The sequence below is a fragment of the Triturus cristatus genome, chromosome 6, assembly GCF_964204655.1.
Source record: "Triturus cristatus chromosome 6, aTriCri1.1, whole genome shotgun sequence".
NCBI classification, from domain to species: Eukaryota; Metazoa; Chordata; class Amphibia; order Caudata; family Salamandridae; genus Triturus; species Triturus cristatus.
Genome location: NC_140589.1, coordinates 1138477980 through 1138504027, shown reverse-complemented (window position 1 = coordinate 1138504027; position 26048 = coordinate 1138477980). Strand labels below are relative to the sequence as shown.

Genomic DNA, 26048 nt, shown 5'->3' with positions numbered 1-26048 from the left:
AGCTCATTGAATTCCTCACTTGCAAGTGTTCTTATAGGTGCTGTCAATATATCTACTGGACCGAATCATTACACTGATTCCTACTCTTCCTCATCGCAGGCCTTACCCCTAACACAGATCTACCCCTGACAGCTGACATCTTAGTTACTCGAGCAAAAGTAACACTCTTTTTCCCAGCCCCCCCCCCCCCCCCCTCCTTCCCTCCAAATGTTTCTGGAGTGTTTCTTCCTACTCCACCCCATAGGATGGTACCTGATTGGGGTCAGACCTCAGAACATATACCCAAGCATAAACCCACATCATTGAAAGGTGTAATAGCAACTGTGACGGATTAGCAGGTCGCCTGCAGGGCCTCGGTCATTGTCACCCCTTGCTCCTCTTCCTCATCAAAGTCCTTACAGCTGAGGCTAAGGATTCTGGTACTTTGTGGTGTAGACAACTTAACTTCTAGCTCTCTATGAAAGAGCGTCCTGAATGAGTGCTCAAATTGAGGATGTTAATAGCACACAGGGCCACTTTTGCTCACACATTATACAGAGCCAAGAGTTATGCTGCATGCACATATGTTATTCCATAGAAAACTATCAGTTTACTAAGATTCTAAACGTAGAACTTGCATGCAAAAATCAAAAAGAGAGAACCCATATCCAGGCTATAGAGCGTCACAAAGTAACAGTTGAAAGCCAAGTGGCTGACTGACAAATGTATGAAACTGCTGCACCTTTGAAGTCAGTCCATAAGGACACAAGATGCTCTCTAGATTTACCCACTATAGTCAACCAAATCTTTACATGTGCCAGATCACATACCATGCAATGGGCGAACGAGTCCCTCTACTTAGAGTGGTTGTTCTATTGCCTGACCAAATGTTCGCAATTAGGTAATCAGCGATTTGGTATAGGATGTATGGTGTAGGATGTGTGGAGTAGGTCAATCTGACATTCCCACTTTCAGAAAGGATGCATTCAGATTCTTGAGTCTGAAAGGAGAACACTATGTCCTGGTGAAAGCAGAACCTCAGCAACACCTTAGGATCAAAAGTGAGTGAGGGGAAACGTACCATTTCCTCAGTTAAGGTTATTTGTGCACAAGAACCCATAACTCACTCAAACAAGAACAAAGGGACATATTATCAAGACAGGTGATAAAATTATCGCTGATTTAGCGGTAGAAAACTGCAGCTAAAATGGCGATAATGGGCTTGATAATATGCTCTATGAAATTCCAATTGAAGCTCAGGTTAGATGTCCTTCACATCTAATATGGGCTTCAATTGGAATTCCATAGAGCATATTATCAAGCCCATTATCGCCGTTTTAGCAGCAGTTGTCTGCTGCTAAAACGGCGATAATTTTATCGCTTGTCTTGATAATATGCCCCATTGTATTTACAGATATCAACTTTAGAGCAGCATCTCCAAAGCAAGCAACTTTAGAGCAACATCCTCCAAAGCCAGCAACTTTAGAGAAACATCCTCCAAAGCCAGCAACTTTAGAGCAACATCCTCCAAAGCCAGCAACTTTAGAGCAACATCCTCCAAAGCCAGCAACTTTAGAGCAACATCCTCCAAAGCCAGCAACTTTAGAGCCAGCAACTTTAGAGCAACATCTCCAAAGCCAGCAACTTTAGAGCAACATCTCCAAAGCCAGCAACTTTAGAGCAACATCTCCAAAGCCAGCAACTTTAGAGCAACATCCTCCAAAGCCAGCAACTTTAGAGCAACATCCTCCAAAGCCAGCAACTTTAGAGCAACATCCTCCAAAGCCAGCAACTTTAGAGCAACATCCTCCAAAGCCAGCAACTTTAGAGCAACATCCTCCAAAGCCAGCAACTTTAGAGCAACATCTCCAAAGCCAGCAACTTTAGAGCAACATCTTTCAAAGCCAGCAACTTTAGAGCAACATCCTCCAAAGCCAGCAACTTTAGAGCAACATCTCCAAAGCCAGCAACTTTAGAGCAACATCTCCAAAGCCAGCAACTTTAGAGCAACATCTCCAAAGCCAGCAACTTTAGAGCAACATCCCCAAAGCCAGCAACTTTAGAGCAACATCCCCAAAGCCAGCAACTTTAGAGCAACATCAGAGCAACATCCTCCAAAGCCAGCAACTTTAGAGCAACATCTCCAAAGCCAGCAACTTTAGAGCAACATCTCCAAAGCCAGCAACTTTAGAGCAACATCTCCAAAGCCAGCAACTTTAGAGCAACATCCTCCAAAGCCAGCAACTTTAGAGCAACATCCTCCAAAGCCAGCAACTTTAGAGCAACATCCTCCAAAGCCAGCAACTTTAGAGCAACATCCTCCAAAGCCAGCAACTTTAGAGCAACATCCTCCAAAGCCAGCAACTTTAGAGCAACATCCTCCAAAGCCAGCAACTTTAGAGCAACATCCTCCAAAGCCAGCAACTTTAGAGCAACATCTCCAAAGCCAGCAACTTTAGAGCAACATCCTCCAAAGCCAGCAACTTTAGAGCAACATCCCCAAAGCCAGCAACTTTAGAGCAACATCAGAGCAACATCCTCCAAAGCCTCCAAAGCCAGCAACTTTAGAGCAACATCAGAGCAACATCCTCCAAAGCCAGCAACTTTAGAGCAACATCTCCAAAGCCAGCAACTTTAGAGCAACATCTCCAAAGCCAGCAACTTTAGAGCAACATCTCCAAAGCCAGCAACTTTAGAGCAACATCTCCAAAGCCAGCAACTTTAGAGCAACATCTCCAAAGCCAGCAACTTTAGAGCAACATCCTCCAAAGCCAGCAACTTTAGAGCAACATCCTCCAAAGCCAGCAACTTTAGAGCAACATCCTCCAAAGCCAGCAACTTTAGAGCAACATCTCCAAAGCCAGCAACTTTAGAGCAACATCTCCAAAGCCAGCAACTTTAGAGCAACATCTTTCAAAGCCAGCAACTTTAGAGCAACATCCTCCAAAGCCAGCAACTTTAGAGCAACATCTCCAAAGCCAGCAACTTTAGAGCAACATCTCCAAAGCCAGCAACTTTAGAGCAACATCTCCAAAGCCAGCAACTTTAGAGCAACATCCCCAAAGCCAGCAACTTTAGAGCAACATCCCCAAAGCCAGCAACTTTAGAGCAACATCAGAGCAACATCCTCCAAAGCCAGCAACTTTAGAGCAACATCTCCAAAGCCAGCAACTTTAGAGCAACATCTCCAAAGCCAGCAACTTTAGAGCACCATCCTCCAAAGCCAGCAACTTTAGAGCACCATCCTCCAAAGCCAGCAACTTTAGAGCAACATCCTCCAAAGCCAGCAACTTTAGAGCAACATCTCCAAAGCCAGCAACTTTAGAGCAACATCTCCAAAGCCAGCAACTTTAGAGCAACATCTCCAAAGCCAGCAACTTTAGAGCAACATCCTCCAAAAGCTCAAAGAAAGCTGGACAGGACCCTGACAAAAAAGGTGGGGGCTCAAGCAGGAACCGGATATCAGATACTAGGTTGGTCCAACTACACACTCTTAAAGGGCCATATCAGCAACGGCCAGCTATAATTATCGCTGGCCGTGCTTAGCGATAATTTTATTATCGCTGGCTATCTCTACTTTTTATCGCCCTGGTAGCGCGTTATCATCAACGCGCTGCTCCAGGGCGATAAAAATTCCAGAGATAGCAAGGTTATCGCCCTTTTGCAGGGAACAAAAGGGCGATAACCTTGCTGATACGACCCTGTGGTCGTATCAGCATAATCCACCCCCAATGTTAGGGGTGGCTTAGTCAGGATTTTAGCAGATGTTAGTTTTTGGAGAAAACAGCAGTTTTCTCCAAAAACGAACGTCTGCTAAAATGCAAGGGCATCCTTGCTGATAGCGCAAAGACGCGTTATTGCTCTCCTGACATGTAGTGTATGTCAGGAACGCCCACTTTGCATCTCATTAGAGATACAAAGGTAGGCGTAGTGTATAAAGGTGCTAACATGCGAATACGCATGTTAGCACCCTCTTGCTAATAGGGCATTGGTTTTATCTCCGCTTTTCTGTCTTTTAAAGCCAGAAAAGAGGAGATAAAGCCCTTGATGATATGCCCCTAAGTGTCTACAGGCTTAGGGCTCTACTACACCAATACCTGCCCAGGGTTCTCAGACATCCTGCCATGTGGGCCTTCTAGGTCGATGCCCAAGTAGAAAACTATTTGCATGAACTCCAGGAATATAAGATAATTACACGACAAGGGATTATGAGCACTTCTGGGGCACTCAGTGAAAAATGAACCTCGGTTTTGATAACATGACCTGGAATGAATGTTGGAGTGTAAAAGCCACCTTCAACAACATTTCCCTTTGCTACAGTCAGACACAGAATGGATAATGAATTGTATTTTTTCTTCCCTTATGGCGTTCCACCTAGAGAGACATTCAAATATGAATTTACCTGTTAGATTCTGATGTGATATCATAATTGCCTATGTAGCGGAGCACTGTCGTCCTCTACCATCCCCCACCGTCCCAGCGCCGAGAGACAACAAATTGTAGTTCAAGCATTTTACAAAAACGTAAATAAAAATGAAAAAGTAAAGTCAACACAGCCAGAGCCGTTGAAATTCTAAACTGTCAGTAGCATGCATAGTAACATGAGTAGTGGTACTAACATTTACCCAAATGATGGTGGGGTTATAATTGTATTTATATAGTGCCTACTACCCTTGACAAGGTGCTGAAGCACTTTTCGGTGAGTAGCACGCTACTCCGGAACCCAAAATGGATTAGTGGTGGATTAGTATAGGTAATAAGATCCTATAAGTACAACTGCAGACCTGCCAATCTCAAACAAAATCTCACCATTTGTGAGGAAGGTACCAGCAGGGGGATGGGCCTGGGGAGTAGCGAGACCTTGAACCCATTGCCCGCATTATGATAGACTTGAGAAGGGGGCGTGGCCAGTGAGGGTTGGTGTAAATAACCACCCTTGGTGCAAATTACAGCACCCAGCCTCCCTCCTTCAGTTTATCCAGGACACATTAAGAGACAAATGGGAGTTCTCGATTGTTACTTCTATCTGAAGCAAAATTTGCCCTGCAAAGCAGAGCAAAATGAACAAGCAAAGGCAAAGCCAATACGACTCATGTTTATAATGCAAGAGCTGAGCTATTAGGTTTGCCAATGTTTGTCTATAAAGTGTTGTTTAAAAAAGAAGAAAACATCAAAGTACTGGATGAAAAACCAACACATAACTTACGGTACCTCAAAACTGTACACTGACTTCAGTGTTTTCAATCTTTATAAATGGCATGGTTTATTTTTTAAATACTTTTCACTCAGGAAAATCTGAACAGAAGTTAAAAAGAATAGGAAAGTTTCAGAATGTAAAGGGAAAACGCTTGCTATGGTCCATCTTACTTTCCACAGGATTCAGCCATTTTGTTCTCTGTAATAGTCAATTTATGGGCCTCCTGAAGCGGTGTCAAGCTCAATACATCATCTGCCCCGAATGTCAGTAAATGGCCCAGCACCCTAAAAGACCTCATGAGACAAAGCTTGTGCTTCCATGAAATATATGTGGAATGTAGGAGATAAAATCAGAACAACCCTTAAAGTCTGCTTTTTAGCCATACCCCTGCAAAAATATCCCTTTTGCTGTGTTTTACAGATAAGCTGAGAGGGGTGGGGGACAATATTGCGTGGGGGCAGGCTAACTGAGGGGTGGAGCAGCACATGAGGAAGAAGATAGAAAACGCATGCTGTCTCATGGAGTGCTTAATGAATAAGAAAAACATAGTTCCTTGAATACAAGCAGTGGCAGGATACAAGTCAGCCAGTCAAAATGATAAGTTATGCTCCAGTGGAGGTACAAACACAAAAAGAGAAAGGCAAGCTATTGAATAAGAAGGAAGCAAATGAGAGTGACAGTAAAGCCAACCAATGGTCGGCAATGGGCTGGCTGTAAGTGCACTGGAAGCTCACAGTAGCTCGTTTGCAATCTCTGCTAGGCGAAACCTAAAAATGCTGAAAAGTGAATGTTTATCTTAAGTACTAACACAAAAGAAAGCGCACACACACAAATGCAAGCACAGACACAAAGAGTCCAAGATGATTTCTTATGTCTAGCCTTACAACTCCAAGTTCCGACTGGAGGGAAGGTGGGATAACATTGTCACTGATATTCACATCTCTTTTAATTTTGTTTTCTTTTCCTAGCAAATTGTCAGCAACCCGGAGTTCATTCTTGGAGGGGCCTCAAGAACCGATATCTGCCAGGGAGATCTTGGTGAGTTGGTATACATTTCTTGTTCAATCTTTTGTTTACCCAACTTGAGGGGAAGTGCATTCACACTAAAGTTTGGTATTATATTGGTGGAAGTTGTAAAAGAAAATTGGTGAAATTAATACATTGACATTTTCATTCCTGGCATATTATTATTAATCCTACAGTGAAGTACCACAGGCATACTCATAAAACATGGTCATAAAAAATAATAAAACTATTGTACAGCTTTTAAATATCTTGAAGAACAAAGGTAAATTACTGAGGTGCCAAGTCAAGTATCATTATCTTTATATGAATAAGTCATAGCCGCTCTACTTTTTAATTCCCGAATCCTTTGTCAGTGCCTGGATGAAAGCATTGCCCGTAAACCATATGTGTTAACAGAAGTAGAAGCAGATTTCTAAACTAATTGTAGTGGGGGTTTGTCAAAGGCAGTAGTACATGTTGATGCCATGTGTGTTTGTTGTGCATATGTCATTCTTCAAATTCAGATTCAATTAAACACAAGAAACCTCCCCTGCTACCCAGGATGGATGTATATTGCTGCATTTCATGCAATGTTTTGCAATTGCATTGTGGTAGCGGTAGTAGTTTATCATCTGAGATACATAATGTATTGCATTATCACACTGTTCAAAAATGAAATTTCTATAAATAAGTAGACAATTAAACCAATAATGGATGATCATGTTCGGTAGTAAACCATGCTTTTTCAAGGTTGGTTGTGATTGGTGAAGGACACAAGGTAGCACCTTCACGTGAGCAAATGCCATTCACTTTGGCTCTTTTATAGATTAAAGGCTTTTACTAACCTTTACAAACAACCAACACAGATACAGCAGAAGTGTAAGCTTCCTGAACACAAATAAACGATAGAGATGTGCAGATGGTGACAGCAGTGCTGCACTGTTAGTGCATTCTGAACTTGGGTAGCAACGGGTATGGTTACTCTTACACACAGAACAGGCAGTGCTTAATTTGTAAACAAATAAGTACCAGGGCTCGCCTCAGGAGGCCACTGCAGCCTGCACCACACACTGCCCCTGCCTGCACTGGCAATAACAACTACGACCCATGATACTTCAACAAGGGTGACAATTTTGATTATTTCAGGCTGCCCAAAGCTATAAGAATTGCTTGCCTGGCTGGTATTAGTAGTTTGTAATGTATACATAAACATTAACAGCAGCAGCTCATGCAGGTAAGGGCGGTGGGCGGTGGTGCCGGTTGGAGGGATTTCGCCAGACAAAGATGAGGGAAATAATTATTTATTTCATTTTCCCTCGTGGTCATCTATCGAATACCCCCCCTCCCTCCAACCTGGCCCCTAACCGCTCTTACCTGCACGGGCCGCACCTGAACATTAAACAACTGTTGTTGTGCTCAATTCAAAACGAGACAGACCGCATCTCAATGTGGTGGTGTTATAAGTACCGGTGCCAACAATTAAGTGCCAGTGCCGAGCACCGGAAACCACCGGCTCAAATTGAGCACTGAGAACCGGAACAATATATGCACAGAAGCGGTACAGCAGCGAAGACAAAACCAGGCACGAGCTACGGCACTTGCAGCAGCACTGCAAGCTTAACTCATGTGTTTCTGTTGTGCGTTCATGTGAGTGTTGTGTTCATTTTTCATATCCGTGTTTAGTTGTGTGTCATATTAAAGTGGTTGCAGTGTCGTGAGAAGAAAATAAGGATAACGTAGCGAGAGAAAGGCTGGAGGAGTTAGAAAGGAGGTGGATTTGGAAAGAACAGGGGAGTTGGAGAGATGTGTGACAGAGGATAGATAAGGAAGAGAGAGCAGGGATACAGCAATGAGTGGGAGGCAGAGAGGACAGCGAGTGATGAAAATGAGGTGTTGATAGAGATGGGGTGGTGGAAAAAAGAGAGGGCAGAGATATATATAGAGAGGGGTAGGAGGCACAGAGAGAGGGCAGAAGGTGGGGAAAGGGGCAGAAGTGGACAGACAGAAATTAGGGTGCGTGGGACAAGAAGTAGACGGCAGAGAGAGGAGGGGAGGCAGAGAGAGGCAGAGCAGGTAGAGAGAGAGAGGAGGGTGAGGCTGTTAGAGAGGAAGGAGAGATGGAGAGAAAATGGTGAGGTGGAAAGAAGAAAGTGAGACGGAGAGCGTTGGATGAAGCTCATAGAAGAGTTAGTGGTGGAAAGAACTGAGTGAGTCATAAGGTGCATCATGCAACGATTGCCCACAATTTGCCAAGAAATACTACCACCGTGCCATGGCAAGAATTTAACCGGGTTGGACAGCATGTCATGGATACTCACAAGTTACCAGGAATTACTTCCCTTTTGGTCGGAGCGGTACTTTACCAGACTTGGGTGCAACACTCATACACACTCGTAGAAATAGGAGTAGTTTTTTTTTGCATAGTTAATTAAAACCATTGCAATACAAGCTTTAAAATAAAACAATATGTCAGAAAATTTTAAGTTACCTCTATGTACAAAAAAAAGCAAAAAAGAAACAACATATCGCCACTCACAGTTTTTCCTTTCTAAATAAAGTCATAAGATCTCATATTTTAAATAACAATAAATAAATATAGATTCTTTAGTAAAATTACCTAAAAAACAGTTAACAGGTTTTGGCGAATTCTTTTCCTCTACCTTCATGAATTTCACAAGACTACTGTTCTACTGAGGGTCATGGAATACGAAAATTATCTAAAAGACAATTAAGAACACGTCTTAATATTTTCTTGACCACTGCCTTCCAGAGCTTCACAAGCCCGCAGATCAAGTGAGGTTCGTGAGATACAAAGAATGTCTAAAATGTAATTAAGAGTCAGCTTTTGGCATTTTCTTTTCCACTGCCATCATGAACCTCACAAATCTACAGTTCAACTGAGGATCATGGGGTGTGAGGCAGGCAAGAACTGCCTGTCTTCGTGAACGAATTCCTCGTTGGTTAAAATGGAATTTTAGCAGGTGCTACACACTCATAGGTGCGCACACATTACACAAAGGCACTTGGCACAAATAGCCAAGCAGTCACGCATACAGACACAGTATTCAAGTCATGTTTGATTAGTTAACAATAGCTGCTTCTGGAATCCCGACTCCTGGGTTCACTGATGTCACGACTCCTACTCTAGCACAAAAGCACAACAGCACACAAAAACAACACAGCACTTAACCTCTGTAACAAACTACAACACAATTATGTACAAACATACTTGTCACATATTACCATGTCCACAAATCTGTTTTCATAATACGATGGTCAAAGGTGTTTCCACCATGCACTGCCTTACTTACCACCAAGGACATATAATAGCGCAGTCGCAAATCTTTTGCAATTTGTCCTCAATCCTTCTAGTCATGCGCCTACCAAAGGATCTCTTCTAATCCACCATGGTCCTCCGCTCTACCAAGTGAACTATAGAAGGCTCATATTGATTTATGGTACCCTAAAAGATAGTAACAGGTTGAACCTGCTGCTTCTATATTTATCTTTGAAGAATTAATTTAGCATTTTCAATATGGAGATGCTAACTTCTCTGTACAGAACTCCTTATTCCTCCTATTACATGGCAGCTGCAAGGCAAAGGCATAGTGGAAATACCCTTTCAGGAAAGTAAGCCACTAAAGCCACAGAGCATGTCTCATTTCCGCCCTCTCAGTGAAGGCAGGACATGCATGAAATGTTCCTGCAGCTCAGAAATACTTTATTCTGGAGAAGCAAAAATGTGAATGGAGCACCGTGCTTATGGCAGCAGGCAGGGGTGCCCTCCTTTTCAGGCACAGTACTATATGTTGCAGTGAAATGTTTCTAGCTAAGGCGTCCATCTCAACATCCACACCAATACATTGGGTTTGTATGTATGAAGGTATGTGCTGATATTTGTAAAGTGCAAACCTAGCTTGAGAGCAATGTAGTGGTGAACAGAGGTCACCGCCCCTGGGAAGAGACCATCAATGGTTGATGGTCACAGGTAAAATGTTGTTTCCTTGTAGAAGTGTGTCTTTAGCTTTTTCTGAACTGTAGGAGAGTCAGTGCTGATCTAATGTCAAAAGGGATGCTGTCCCAGATCTTGGAAGCAGGAATGTCAAAGGTCTGCCTTCTTTGTTTTTTATCTCCCTGCAATGTTTCATCTCCAGTATAGTGATTTCCAGGTGGCTGATCTGTGGTTGTACTACAGACATGGCTATTATGTTTGCCAGATAAGCTGGGGTCTCATTGGTGAGGCCTTTACAAGTGATGCAGCTGGTCTTGAAGATGACCTGAACAGGATTGGGGAGCCAGTGTAGGTCTTTTAATGTTGAGATGCTGTGATTGAATTTCTTTGAGCCCTTGATGATCCATGCTGCTGCTTGCAGGATACATTTCTTGGGAACTAGGGTGATAACAGCGAACAGCTAGCAAGTCATTACCTCCTTCCAGATGGAGGGGACTGGATATTGTATGGTTCTTCGAAAGTAAGAATCTAAAGGAGAACCAGTGTCACTTTCTTCAAGCGGGAGTGTTGGAGCCAAACTCTCTTGATCTTCCTGGCGATGTGTTGCTTCAACTAGAGGTGTCTGGCAAGGGTGATTCTCAGACATTTTACATGGTCTGTCAACTGAGGAGTAAAACCTAGTCGGTTAAAGTTGAAGAGCCAGGCTTGCATCTGGGGTTGTTTGGTGCTGTTGGCAAGAGAAATTCAGTCGTAGTGGAGTTCTGTTTCAGGAAATTAGTTGACATTCACGATTGGATGTGTTTGAGACAGGATTTGAGTTCCTGTATTTCGTTGGGGAGAATATTTTTAGGCAGAGTTCAGTTCCTTCTGCATTTTGAATAGATGGATCTTGATGCTGTTGCCTGCAAGAATGGATCCGACGGGGGTTTCATTTTGAGGTTAAAGATGATGGGAGAGAGTATGGAGCACTGGGGAACTTTGCAAGAGATGTAGAATATCCTTGATCTTGTAGATCCTATTTGCAAAGGCTGGTGCTACTTGGTGTTGCAGGATGTGAACCATTTCAAAATAGTACCTCAGAATCCCATGCATGATTTCAGGGTGTTGGTCAGAGCTGAATGGTTGACACTGTCGAAGGATGCAGAGAGGTCAAGCAGGACAAGGAGGCAGGGTTTGTTCTTATCCAGGAGGAGTGTATTGTTGACTACGTGGAATGTTGCTGTCTCAGTGCAGCATCGTATGATGATGCCTGATTGGTAGTTCTGTAGAAATTGACCCTTGTTGATCTGCTCCTGTAGCTGTGAAGGCACTGTTTTCTCAATGAATCTCCCTATGATGGAATGTGGGAGATAGAGCAGACGCTGGTGGGGGTAGCTGGGTCCAGGGATGGGTTCTTTAGTAGTAGAAGAATCTGATCTGCTCTACAGGTGTCTGGGAATATTCTTTGGCTTAGGGACGCATTGACAATGTGGTGACGTGTAGGACCTCTTCTTGATTTGTTGATGGAAGAAGAAAAGGTCATCTTCAGAAGAGGTTGCCTTGAGAGAGTTGAGGAAAGTGGAGAGATCCGTAAGCAATAAGCAACATTGGATTGAAGGAGGTCTGTTTGGTGGTCAGTTGATGGGAGATGGTTAGAACTGATGGGCGGTGGAAGTGGTAATGCTGTTGGATTTGATTTTGTCAATCTGGGTGAAGAAAATGTAATGGCATTATATTTGTTATCGGAAGCAGGGACTGTGTGTTTGGGGAGAAGATTGGTGCAGTGTTTGACAGGCTTGGAGAGTGCTTTGCTTCTGTTGGTTTTCTTACTAATGGTGCTTTTGTAGGTGGGGGCTTTAGCTGTGATGACGAGGGATCAGTGATCATAGCATAATGATTTGAGTAGGGTGAGCCTATCTGGGTGTTTTGATCTTTTCCATTTCTTTTCCTGTTTTTATCTGGTTACCTTTGCTTTCATTGAGCTCTTGAGTGTACCAAGAGAAGGCTTTGGCTTGGTGGATCAGGTTTCAGAGGGGCATAGTGTTTGACATGAGTTATCATAGTGGTGTGGTAGATTACTAGGAGAGTACGGTCATCTGCACTGGGTTAGAGTCTTCTGGTAGGTTGTTTAGTTCTTCTTGGACTTGTTTTTCCAGATGGATGTCTTTGATGGAGTGCAAGGTTAATTTTCCTCTTCTCAGTTTTCCTTGATGCTGGTTGGTAGCATATGCAATGGTGAAGGGGCGACTTAGTAGTCATTTCCGCCCAGGCCTATAGGTGTCTGGCAGTTGATATTAGGAAATGCTGACAGTATAAGGTCCAGTATATTGTGTTGGAGTGGTGTGGGTTATTGATAAATTGTTTTATTCCCATTATGTTGAAAAGTGCGTAGAAGGCTTCCTTTACATATTTTGTGTTGCTAGATTGAAATCTTTGGAGAGTGTGTGGTGGGTGTGCTTGGTGGAAGCAGATGTGATGAGGTCTGAGGTTTCTTCTATTTGGTCTGAGTGGTCTATAGATGAGATGAAAGGAGGCTTGATACGAAATCTCGGGCATTCCTAAACCGCAGGGGTCAGATTTCTAACCCTCTAATGCAAGGACTCAGTCCAGTGCACCAACATTAAATTAAAAATCAAATTGGACCACAACTGACACTTTAGGTTACTATCAGTCCCTTTAGATGAGTTCAGGGACACAGTGGCAAGCTAAACAATATGTTGTTTATGATAAAGGAACTCAAAGGTAGCACTTAGAGATATGAGCAGGTAACTTCAATTGTTTATTTTAAAATACTTAGTATAGTGCATATAACATGAACAGTAACCACACAGGTTATGTAGTGGTCAGCAAAAACAAGATAAATGTTACTAACATGTTAGTGAGCTTCTGATATCCTAACACAACGCTAGAGCACTTTCTAAGTGCTATGTTAATTCTTATGTAAAGCATCAAACAGTAAGCCTCCCTTTTGAGCTTTTAAGGATGGATCACACATAATACTTTTGAATGGCTGGCTTGAGCTATACTTTATCAAAGTTCTGCCAAGGAATCAAAATATGTACGTCTGTGGAGGACACCTCCACTGCTTCTGAAATCAATTCTCTAACTGAGAACAGTTGGCTCGGTACTCTGGTGTGACCTCTGGTGATAATTCTAGCGCAAAGTCCCCTCAAAATCAATGGTCACATTCTGGGGTTTTGATACTGTTGGACCACTGATGTTATCTCAAGGTTTCAACATAAAACAGGTTTGAGAGACAGTAAGATTTCTGGAAGACTTAACTGACCTGGTGCAAAATATGCCAGCTCTGTTTACATGTTGATCTTAGGCATCCATCTTCGTAAACAATTAGAAGTATGGCAGCCTACACTGTAAAGGGCCATAATGTATTGGCTGTGTCCATTTAACAAAAACAAAAAACATGTCAGCCCACAGAGTGGGTGGCCATGACGATCTTAACATTTTTGCATGTGTTCCAAGAACCTCTCAGTTTCTATTAGAGATAAAGAAAAGCTAACAGCAGATAAGGGATAAAACAGACTGACTAAATGCAACTGTCATGATGTTCACAACAGGCTGTTTCAGAGGTTGAGAGAGTGAAGTGGCAAGAGCGGACCTCAAAATACATAGGACTGGCAGAGTTGCTAAGGGGGCGGGGCAGGGCAGGGCAGGATGTCCTTTAAATTTTTGCAAGTGCCCTTCCTGCTTTGTGTGTTGCCTGCGTGTTGGATGGTGTAGCCATCAGTGATGAGGATGCCTAAGATCTGTGTGGAGTGAGGTTTGATAAAGGTTTCAGTGCTAACAGGTGCATCTAGGTTGTATTGGGCGAATACGCCGGCAATATGTGGAACCTGTATGACTATAGATTGGGTATTGATGAGCATTGTTTGAGTGTAGTCTGGTTTGGGATTTGTGTGTGTTCTACTGAGTGGTATGTGGATGGATTAAGAGGTGTCAGGTGTGTGAATGGGATGTGTATGTTTACATCGTAGTCTAGGTGCGAATAAGGGGATGGTGTGAAAAGTGATGTTTGCGAGGCATATGATGAAGCTAGTTTACCTAAAGCAGGGAATTCTGGCACAAGCCCTTCCATTTCCAAATAGAACCATATAGGTGACACCTTTGTTATTTATTCTCCCTCAGGTGGAGATGTGGAGGCATTGGGACCCCGGAGGAGTTGACAAAAGTAGGGGATGTGGTCGAAAATTATTTATTTTGTGACAGTAGTAGAGGAGGCAGGAATTTATTCACTTTGTAGCTTTTACTACCAGATTATCCGTGTTTTGGCACAGGCATGCCTTTACACTAAAACATACAAATTTCAAGAACAGTTTAGCAATATGTAGGCATTTCACATCACATCCTTGACTAAGATGTATCAATAACAAATTTGTATGTCTGTGTAACCAGCTACCGCTCCTCCTGACATTATAATCCTTATAAAAGGTAATTATTTATTCCCTAAATTTTAAGAGTGAAGTTTAGTCTTGGAAAAGAACTCTAAACTAGCCGTCTGATTGTTCAGAGACTAAAGATACTTGGAATGTAGTCCGTGAACCATCGTATGAGTGGGGCCCAAAAAATTTCATGAAATTCACAGCATACGTTTCCAAAGAAAATGTCTTAAAACGCAGATGCAAGCAGTTTCGAAGTGGCTTTTATGAAACAAATACTCAAATACTTCATGGTGGGCTGAGCAAGCCCAGCCCAGCGGTTTGGAATTGACTCTCAGAAATAAAACATTAACTATAATAGGCATGGCCGATGCTGAAAACGCCAGATACAAAGGATTGTAGGTATAAAACACACAGATTGGGTACACAAGACATTGAGGATGGTATGGGTTCAAAGGTCTTTCCTTGGATTCTTAACAGAAAGTGAAAGTCCTAAAGTCAGTGTGACAATATTCCTCAATTTGATACAGGAGGTCAAAATGTTAAGCTTAGGGGAGTGTTTTGCATATGGTATTATGCATGCTTTTACATCTTCATAAATGTATTAAATGTAGATTTCAATTCCAAATAGCATCCTGAGGGATTTGGAAATCCTGGGTACTGAATGGTGGCCCCTTGAGCATGTCTAATTTTTTCTCAGAATATACTTAAGATATTAACTAAATTTGTTATATTTGTAGGTGATTGTTGGCTACTGGCAGCAATAGCATCGCTTACCCTCAATGAAAAAACCCTACACCGTGTTGTCCCTCCAGACCAGAATTTTGGCAAGGGGTACGCTGGGATATTTCATTTTCAGGTAAGACAAATGGAAGGCATGTCATGGTAAAGTCTTTTCAGGGTAATCTTTCACTCTCTTTGCCATCTATTGTGTTCTGTGCTTTTTTCACACTGCACGCGGTTCACATGTAAAGTAAAATGGGTTCACGGGATAATATTCCATATTATGCCGTCAAATGCAACTTTACATTGATGCAAATGATTCCTACTTACAGAGCAGTTTTTCCACATATTTGTCCTAACGCTTTAAGTATCCACTAAGGGGTACAACCTGCATCTGTTGTGCAGGTGGAATGCACCCCACTCACAGAAACATGGAGCGGGGCAGCACATTCATTATAATAGGGCACACTACCACATTCTGCACCAGGTGCATCTTTTGAAAGGTGCGCCATGGCGCAAACAGAGAACGTGCACCTTATGTATAATACGGATCCTGATGTTTGTTTTTTTCCAACTGAACTTGTTATCTTGATCCAGACACAAAATCCTGTTTTGACTCAAATCTTGATTTCCTGACATGTACAGCAGAATGTCTGAAAAGTGCTTGTACTATATCCCCTTGAGCAGAATCAATTAGAATTCGAAATTTAATTCCACCCTAAATATCATCCCACATGGTTGGCGAGGGGCCTCATTTAGAGTGATGCACAGCTGGCACACAGACTGGCAGGGTGAGGGCACACACCAGAAAATGTTTTACCTTGCAAGAACATACCTCTAAGACTGTGGTCTGTTGGGTAACTAATTGATGACTTTGTGTTGCAATAAAAGGCAGACTAGAAAGTGCAAGGTTTCCAATCACTTCTCTGGACACCCTGTAATGAATATGTTCATGAGTGTGTGCGCCTTTTAGTTTTTGGTCCCATGGGCCGTGAAGTGACCAAAAAAAGGACCAGCCCCTCCCCCACCCCCCCATTTGCCCCTTCAAGCAGCCCCACGCACCTAGCCATGCCATACTGCCCAAAAGGCTTTTTCAATGACTTGGAACCTCGTTGAAAAGATGGATGTCTGTGTCTCTTTAACAAGCACATGATCTAGGAGTCTGATGCACTTTATAACTTCTTCGCTTCTAACCAAAGGACGCTGAACTTGATTTGTTAAGTTAGGCAGGATACACATTTTCTTGCACTTCTGAATGTGAATGTGCTTTTACCATAGAAGTTATTTATTTATTTTGTACCTTGCAGTTTTGGCAGCACAATGAGTGGCTGGACGTCGTTATTGATGACCGGCTGCCCACCTTCAGAGACCGCCTGGTTTTCCTACACTCAGCTGACCTCAATGAGTTTTGGAGCGCTTTATTGGAAAAGGCGTATGCCAAGTAAGTGTTTCCAAGTGTGGAAGATGGTTCAAACGTTTATGGTCACTGAGGATCCCAAAGCCAGTCATTTTTCCATCCAGGATAAATCTTTTTTTCTTCCATCAGAGTGTTTCCCCACTTCTTGGTTCTACTCTCATTCCCGAGTAGCTACAGTTTTAGTATCAAGAGCCAGTGCAAATGCCAGTGATGCTACTAAGTCACAACTAAAGGATGAGAGGGAAAGCAAAGACCAAATGAGCTGGTGTAAGTCTTTGGCGAGTCGACCCTTGGGTGGTGAGCTAGTCAGTAGTGTAGTGTAGGCAGGGCCACAGGGGCAATTTCCCCGGGCGCAAAATTCTTAGTGGGCGCACTATTTTAAAAGAAAAAAAAATCGACTACAATTTTTTTCTTTTCAAATTTTGCGCCAGGAATACTTGCCTTGCCCCGGGTGCTGGCAACCCACGCTTCGCCGCTGGCTACAGTGAAACTCTAACAATATGGCAGAGGGGGTTAGGCATCAGTGCTTAATTTGAGATGGTGGTTGCAGGTGGTGGACGCCATTGCTCATTTTTTGGGGAACAGGACCTAGCTGTTATCATCAACATTTGACCCAGATCAAGAAAAAGGAAGGTTGAATAGGGCGAAAGAAGAAGTAAGAGAACGATCGGAAAAACGTAACAAAAAGGGACGAAAGCAAGGATAAAGAGAACTCGAGAGTAAAATAACAAGACAATCTGCAGAAGAACAGAATAAAAACTCGTGATGTGGAATGAAGGCCAATATTTTTAATCTTTTTCAAGTTGTGAGGAAATGGTATGTTTTTGGGTAGAGCTATTTGGACCATGTTGAGGATAGAGAAGAATTATGAATCACTTTGTGAGCAACAGTGATAAGTGACCTATCATGTCCAAAGGATGCTAGTGGTAAATAAAAAGGTTTTGGTGCTTGGTGTTTTTCTGCCACACTATATGTCACCTCTTCCTAAAGGAGTCAATAGTGTTTATCTTAGCTGACGGGGAAAGAGGTTGGAAAAGGATCTTGCAGGGGAAATTGGCGGGTGAACTTGCTGGGTGGATGACGCTGGCATCTGCATATGTTGGTGGTATATGAGGAATATGAGACTGGAGCCTGTTCTCTGTCCCACAGTCCAATTCATGTTTTTTTTGTCAGTTTGGCTTTGGATGGCACCAGCACACAGCACTGAAGATTTTTTGGGGTGTGTCACTCTGGTGTACCTTTCAGCCCCCAAGGCAAGGGTTTGTCGGGTGAGCAAACATCTGCAGAATCTCTTTGGTGGTGCTGCAGATGGGATCCAGATGAAATGTGTGTTGCTGGGCTTGGCACCTGAGGACCTCCTTCGTTTTTGTTGGCAGACCTCGGCGGTCGCTCTCCTGCACCTTCTTCCTCACCACAGAAGGTTAAGTGAGCACTTCGGCAGGATGGCGGATGTTCTTGCAATATGGGGCTCTTTATGAATGTGTGGGTGGGGAGGGGCCTTGGACTGCCTGATGGGGGTCCTAAATTATGTGATCTGTTTTTGGGAGATTTTAAATGTTCTTAAATACACAGATTGTGATGGTGAGTTGCAAAGCAGCACACTTAGAGATCTGAATTACCCCGGAAAAGGTCCTCTTGCTCTTTACTTCTCTGAATTAGGAGGGCCAAAAACAATTCACAGGCTTCAATCAATCAATCAAGTGTCTTGTAAAGCACGACTATTCACCCATAAGGGTCTCAAGGTGCTGAGGAGGGCACTGCTGATCCGTCGAGGGCACTGCAGTTCAGTCGAAGAGTCAAGTCTTGAGCTCCTTCTTGATTGAGGCAGTGATGGTGATTGCCTGAGGTGGAGAGGCAGGGAGTTCCAGGTCTTTGCTGTGAGGTAGGAGAAGGATCTTCCTCCAGCTGTGGTCTTGCAGATCTGTGGAACGGTGGACATGGTCAGTTGGGCAGAGCGGAGGTTTCTGGTGGGTGCGTGAAATGAGAGGGGGTAATTGAGGTACGCAGGTCCAGCTTCATGCAGGGCTTTGTATGCATGAGTGATGAGCTAGAAGGTAATTCTTTTGTTGACTGGGAGCCAGTGGAGGTCTCTCACGTGACCAGTGATATGGCTGCAGCGTGGGATGCGCAGGCTGAGTCTAGTGGAGGCGTTCTAAGTGTTCTGCAGTTTCTTGAGGAGTTTCTGGGTGATGCCGGTGCAGAGTGCATCTGCAACACTTTATTTGTTTCTGCTGAGCCAAGCTGTCAGAGTACGGGGAATCCTGGGCCAGTATCATCGAGTTCTATCATGACATTAGATTTGTGTTCTTAAGCTACATGTTTTCATGTAGCTTTTATGAGGCCTTTAACCATTTTGTGTGAGGCCAAAATACTGAACAGCACTGCACACTGTATTCTGTACAACAAAAATGTGCCAACAAAGACTTTCATCGCTCTGGAAAACTCATTTTTTTCATCTATTTATTTATGTAGGAGCAAATTTGGATGGCAAAGAGTAATTTGCTGATAAGGCTGCTCTTTTTGGAGCTTGCTGAGAAATGTTCTGGTTACACAGACTTTTTGTAATTTCAAACATATGCTGCATACAGACACTTGCCCCTGCACCCCTCCCTGCATTCTCCAGAGCTCTACTAGTTCCATACGCGAGTAGGTCACCCAGCCCAGTTTTGTTTGCATTTAAATCAAATACTTGTGCTTTATGTAGCTCATTATAGTATAAACAGGGCCACTGGATTTATGCGGCAGGTAAGCACCAAAATATGCCGCAGGGTTCACTAAATTATGGTCAAGAAAAGCATTGGCGTAACGAAACTTGAAGGTGCCCCCCTGGAAAGTACATGCAGGGGGCCCGCCAAGCTCTGGACCCAGTCCAGAGTTCTCAGGCCAAGGACCTGCCAGTGCCGGATGGGACCTCCGGTGCTCGGGGTGCCCCCGCACTGCGGTGTCTGCAGGGGCTTTTGCTACGCCACTGAAGAAAAAACTAATTTAGCAGCGTAGATAGTGCAGCACATGTTACGATACTATATCTTCATTATTTTGTGATTTTTACTCCCGATAATACTGTTGAGAAAAATATTTCACCTCATTAGTACCTATTCAGTTACCAAATACCAAAGTAAGCAACTGAAAGATGACCAGGTAACCTTCGTGAACTGCCTTCCACCGCGCGCAAATACATCCTGGTAAGTTTTTTGTAACTTTTGATCCATTGAGCTCGAAACAATTTTTTTTGTTAAAATCTGCAGATTATGCAACATTTGATACCTTCTGGAACCGCCAAAGAGAGGGTGTCTGGGAATGCGAGATGCAACAGGAGAGAGGGTACGCTTACTGAACTTGTGCAGGGGACGGAGTATAGTGAAGCGGCCTGTGGTGGGGGCCGGTGCTGGGACTTTGCCGGGGGCCTGGGCCACTGCCGCAGTGGGGGGAGAAAGAGCGTGAAAGTAACGGCCCCTGGGCGCTCATAGCTCTCCCGATCTGGCACTCGCAGGTTGCCCGCGCACGAGTGAAGGCAACAGCGCGCACCGATCAAGGGCATTATCCAGAGCCCTGATGACTGCTTGAGGGACCCGGCAACCATGCTGGGCCGGGGCAGGGAAAGAACACAGAGGGATCGTGGACTCCACCCGTTGCACCGTATAAAGAAGCTGGGATCCCGGAAAGCAACAAACGGTAGGGAGGCCTCTGCTTTCTTCCTCCAACCAGTCGGCCGACCTGACCGACCAGCTCCGGGGATCCTCTCTGCGTGGATGCACAACACCGGGTAGACTCCTATGAGCATCTCTGAGGAGGCGGGTGAGTGGGGGCAGGCGGGAAGGAGAGATGGCTGTGAAGCCCATAACTCAGGCACTGGGACCAACCCACCCCCACCGCTGCTCCCCCCAGAGACAGGACACCTAATTCAGGCATAGGTCACTATCAGTCAGGAGTCGGGGTGGACAGTGTCCACAGGCACGGAGGTCGGCAATCTCCGCAGAGGGACAGCGGGGACCTGCCTCATCACCGTGGTGCCCGCCTTGTCATCAGAGGATGCAACAGAGGCAGCAAGGCTGTCTAGGGGGACGGCGGCACCAGTGCCCGGAGGGGCAGCAGTTTGATAACATCAGACAGAGGCACAGCAGATGCAGACGTAAGTGCAGGTGGGCTCGTGGCACAACAGCCAGAAGGAGCCTGAAGATCCTTCCCCTCACCGAGACGGGGACCCTGGGCAGGTAACGGGACACTACCCTTGGCAACTGGACAAGATGGCAGCCGGGGCATGCGAAGGTACAGAGTGAGGGAGTGAAGCCTCCTAACAAGGGAAGTAACCGCGCAGACTATTGCCAGGAGAGACGAGTAAGTGGGGTGTTCCCGACCCGATCCTGGCACAAGAGCAGAGAGAGAAGTAAACGCAGCAGGGGACAGCGACCTGAGTTCTGGTACGGGCGAGTCCTGTGCTCTTCTGTGGGAATGCCACGTAACTCTTACGCCACTTGCAGCCATGGGACGCCTCAAGGCAACCGGGGCTCCACAAACCCCCCTTCAAGCTGACTTCCCCAACCGCAGCAGGCTCAAAGATGGAAACAGACTAACATCGCCATGTCAGAAAAATTAGACCGAGTCCTGGCAGCAATCGAGCATTCACGAATTACCATGGAAGAGGGCTTTGGGACCTTGCCACAGACCTGAGCCTGCTGCAGGATGATCATCATAAGCTAGCGGACAAGGTGGCGGAGGGGAAAAAAAAGCTGGCGACGATGCAGCCCCAAACCAAAGCGCAACAAGACTCCATAAAAGACCTGCAGGGCCGAGTCACCATCATGGGGGAAAGAGTAGACGATTTGGAAGGGCGATCTAGGAGGAGCAACCTGCGCATTTTGAACTTGCCTGAGGGCATGGAGGGCAAGGACCCCATCGAATACAATGAATCCTGAATCCGGTCTTTCACGCCATGAGAAGATCTACTTCTCCAGTGAAAGATCGCACAGGGTGCCAGCGCGCCGTTCCCCTCCCCATGCTGGTGAAACTACTCCACTTCCGGGTCAGAGACGTCATACTGCGAGCTGCCAGAAAGAGTCACCCCTCCATTGTGGAGGACAAGCATGGTATGTTCTTCCCAGATTATTCCAGAGCAGTGCAGAGACAGCGTGCATCATTCCTAGAGGCAAAGAGACTCCTCCGAAGTCAAAACATTCAGTATTCACTGTTGCTCCCAGTGAGACTCAGAATCATCTACAAAGACACCACAATATTCTTCACAGACCCACAGGAAGTGACGACCTGGATGGAGCTGCATCTGGGACTGGCCGCGCTACAAGGGCATACTAGAACACCGAGACCCAAGTCGCTCAGGCCTCCGAGACGCCGCAACCAGAAAGCCCAAAGCTGATCGGACATGCAGTCACTTCACAGCTCGTGACGTCCCCAGACTTGGAACAGATCATAATAGACCGCCGGAAAGCAATACAAGCAGTGGCAGACTTGGGAATGAATCTTTCTGCATCGGACCATGAAGGCACTCCGCATATCTTCACGCCAGAAGAGGACCCAAACGATTCCAGCGACTCAGGAGTGAACTCTGGGACCGTGCCAAAGGTCACACCGCATACACACTCATCTGAAGCTTCTATGAGATGGTAGCTATGAGAACTTTAGGAACCAACCACACTTCTCATCGCCGCACTCCATGAGGCGCCCCGTGAGGGCAACAACCCCTGCACGCACCAGCATAAGGCGCCCCACGCATCAGACATATGCCATCATGGGACCCCCGCTCGGGGACCTTGCAGACATGCGCTAGCTTGATGGACCCCCTGTTCCTTTCGTTAATGGGTGCGCGGTAGTACCTTTTTGGACGTGTTACATGTTGCAGCAGGTCCCCCGCATTGGGCTTCAAGCCCCACAGTGTTTTGGTTCAACCCCTCACCTCATCTTGATCACCCACCTATCCCACTGCAAGGGGCTGCGGCACTCGCTCACAGGCGTACACATCCCATCCGGCAGACAATATCCACATCTGGGGGTTTACACTAGGGCCCCTGGGACCACCTTCCAATGCAGCGTGACCCTTCAGCCGCCATGACCCCAACTACAGATATAAAATTTCTCACTCTAAATGTCAGGGGTATCCACACGGCTAGGAAGCGCTATACTATTTATGCATATATCAAACGCCAGCAAGCTCAGGTCATCTTGCGGCAGGAGACACTACTAGCGAAAGGTGAATTAGACAAGCTCCAGAGGAAGTGGCGGGGGCACCTTCTGTGCCATAACTTATTCAGCATATGCAAGGGGTGCCCTAGTCTGGATCCGACCGGGAGTCCCCTTTCTAGAGACTGGCCGGAGGGTAGACCTGGAAGGGAGATATGCGCTCTTGGAGGGGTTGCTAGACGGTCAACCCATACTGCTGGGCAGCATATGTGCCTCCAATACAGAACAGGCAATATTCTGGGAGACCCTGTCAAAGAACTTAGCTCAATTCACAAGTTCCCCGTTGGTGTTGGGTGGAGACTACAACTGCCCCTCGGACATCGCTCTAGACAGATCCCACCCCCCTGCCAAATCCTCACACGCCTTAGCACACACGGCCCGACTTCAGAGCCTGGGGTCAACACTGGTCATTGACGGACGCTTGGCGTCATACACACCCGACGGCTAAACTTTACTCCTTCCACTCCATTCCCCACAATCTGCATGTACGGCTCAACAGATTTATGTGTATGCGGACGATCCTTCCCCTCATCCACCATTTAGATTACTTGGGCAGGGTGATATCGGACCACGACGCACACGTTGTGACCCTTCGGTGGTTCCCACCTACACCCCCGGTACCCACGTGGCAGCTCCCCCAAGACTGCCTAGAGGGCCCTATATTTCAACATGAGCAAACAGAAAACATCCAACACTACTTCTCGGAGAATGCAAGGACAACAAACTTTAGAACACTTGAATGGGAGGCTTTCAAAGTGGTCGTGCGGGTGCCTGCATTAGGCAGATAGTAGGGGTCCGCAAAACGCTAGAGCAGGCGGTACAGGCCACAGAACAGCGAGTAGCGAGACTGTCCAAGGACGCTGACAAGCAGCAAATCCCCCCGGCACAAACGGCGGTGGCCAAAACTAAGTATGCAGAAGCTTGTGCAGACTTGCGCCGGAATAACTTTCGGGCATACACCTCTAGAGCCCACAGCGAAGGTAACCGCGCAGGCACTTTGCTTGCATGGCTGGTCAAACAAGACATGCAAGCGCAACCGATCACCAGTATCAAAAACGCCACAGGCGTGATTGTGTGTCGGCCTTTCACAAGTCCTATGAGACATTATATAGGGAACTAGCCCAGGACAGAAGGGACTACATCCAAAGGATGTTGGACAGTGACACTATAAGGCAGCTGCCGGAGGAGGACAGGGCCGCCCTTGAAGAACAACTAATGGCTATAGAGATCAAACATGCTATCCTGCCAACTAGCCATTAACAAAACCCTCGACCACGACGGCTTCCCTATAGAATTCTATGCCACATTCTCTATACAAATAGTCCCGCAGCTAGACTTAGTATACCAGGCGGCACTAGAGGCGAAGATGCTCCCCAAGTCCATGCGTGACTCCACGCTAGTGACATTTCCTAAACCAGACCAGGGCCCCTTGCTTAGGTCCTCCTACTCGCCCATCACCCTACTAACAGCGGACTGCAAAATTCTTGGGAAAATCCTTGCACACAGAATCACGGAGTTGCTCCCCCGTCTTGTACACCCCGACCAATGTGGTTTTGTGCCCGGGAGGAACACTTCTCAATATATTTGTCTGCTGTTCCAGATCCAGGACAGCGTACGGGGGAGAGAGATTTCCGCGTGCTGCATGCCTTGTATTGGACCTCAAATAGGCCTTCGATACCCTGGCGTGGCAGTACTTATTCACGGTTTTGAAGCGAGTGGGAATGGGGCCCCAACTTAGGTCATACATAAAGTTGCTATACACCGGGTTGTTCGCTCGAATTCGAATAGGCAGGCAAATTTCCCCCCCATTCCAGGGATGTCCTCTGTTCCCGTTATTATTCGCTCTTGCAATGGAGCCGCTGGCGATCAGACTGAGGGAGGAGGGCGAATTATGGGGTATTCCACTCAAGAGACGTACGCACAGCGTGTCCCTGTATGCGGATGACCTTCTCATATACGTCAGGGACATCACTGCAGACCTCGCTTCTCTTTGGGCCACACTCAACGAGTTTGGGGAGGCATCGGGATTGAAGGTGAACTAGGCCAAATCCACTATCTACCCCCTTCACTCTGATGCCCCCCACTGGGAGGTCAATGTAGGAGGCGCCACACTGTCCTGGAAGGGCCCCAATATACTTGGGAATTGGACTCTATCACACACCTGATGACTTACTGGAGGGGAACCACTACAGTGCCCTATGAGGCTTGAAAACCCAAATCAACTTCTGGAGAATGTTGCCCCTGGCTCCAATGGTACCTCAGCTCCTCTATTATTTTGCAAATGTTCTGGTGATCCCCCTGTGACCCTTCTTTCGTGAGCTTGACTCCCTGCTGATCTTGCTAATATGGGGGAACGGTCGCCGCAGGGTAGCCCTGACTACACTACAGCTGCCACGAGATGGGGGAGGGCTGGGGGTCCAGTCCTTTGAAGCCGCCTTTCCGGCAGCGCAATTTAGCTTTCGCACTAGACGGCTGGCCGGCACCTGGAAGAAACAACAACACCAGCAGGGACCTTGACAATTCCGGAGATAACCCAGATGCCCTTTCCAGGGCCAACCCGGCCCACACTCTGCTGGTGAAAGTGGCCAGATCCTGTGTGCTGCACATCCATCGCCTCTCTAAAGCGGCTCCTCTGTACTCCCCACTGTTGTCACTGGCGGGTCTCCCTAGGGGAAGCGGGCACTACGCGGCTGGTGAATTGCAAGTGTGGACAGATCTCGCACTCACTGAGACAGCGATTCTGTTTACGGACGGCCAACTGACATCGTTTGAGGGATTGATGGGAGAGTGCGGGCTCCCCGTTGGACAGTTCTTATTACATCGGCAACTCATTGCCCACTGTAGAAAGACATGGGACCTTACGACTGGGGATCCCAAAACGCACCGGGTGCTACACACGATTTTAACCATGGGCACAGGACGGCACTTGATCACGTGGATATCCAAGTCGGTCATGGAACTTACAAATACACCGCTGATGAGGCTCCGACTCAAGTAGGAGGAGGAATTTGGTCGCGCACTACACGACAAAGAATGGCTCACAGCCCTGGAACATCACAAAAAGGTGTAACATAGCCAGTGATTTAAAAATATCCAATTTAACATACTACATCGTGCCTATCTTACACTGGAACAGCTTAGGCGCCTCTTCCCCATGTCGCAGTTTGACTGCCCTCGCTGCCACACACCCGACGACTCATTCATCCATATGCT

At 45.9% G+C, this 26048-nt stretch overlaps 1 protein-coding gene across 1 annotated transcript in view; it reads left to right on the top strand.

The window, feature by feature from the left end:
- CAPN9 (calpain 9) overlaps positions 1 to 26048 on the top strand; it is a 361781-nt gene that overhangs the window by 82776 nt on the left and 252957 nt on the right. The window contains exons 2-4 of the mRNA XM_085612050.1: positions 6145 to 6214; positions 15247 to 15365; positions 16537 to 16670. Of these exons, the coding sequence (XP_085468176.1) occupies positions 6145 to 6214; positions 15247 to 15365; positions 16537 to 16670 (323 nt within the window). The remainder of the gene's footprint in view (positions 1 to 6144; positions 6215 to 15246; positions 15366 to 16536; positions 16671 to 26048) is intronic.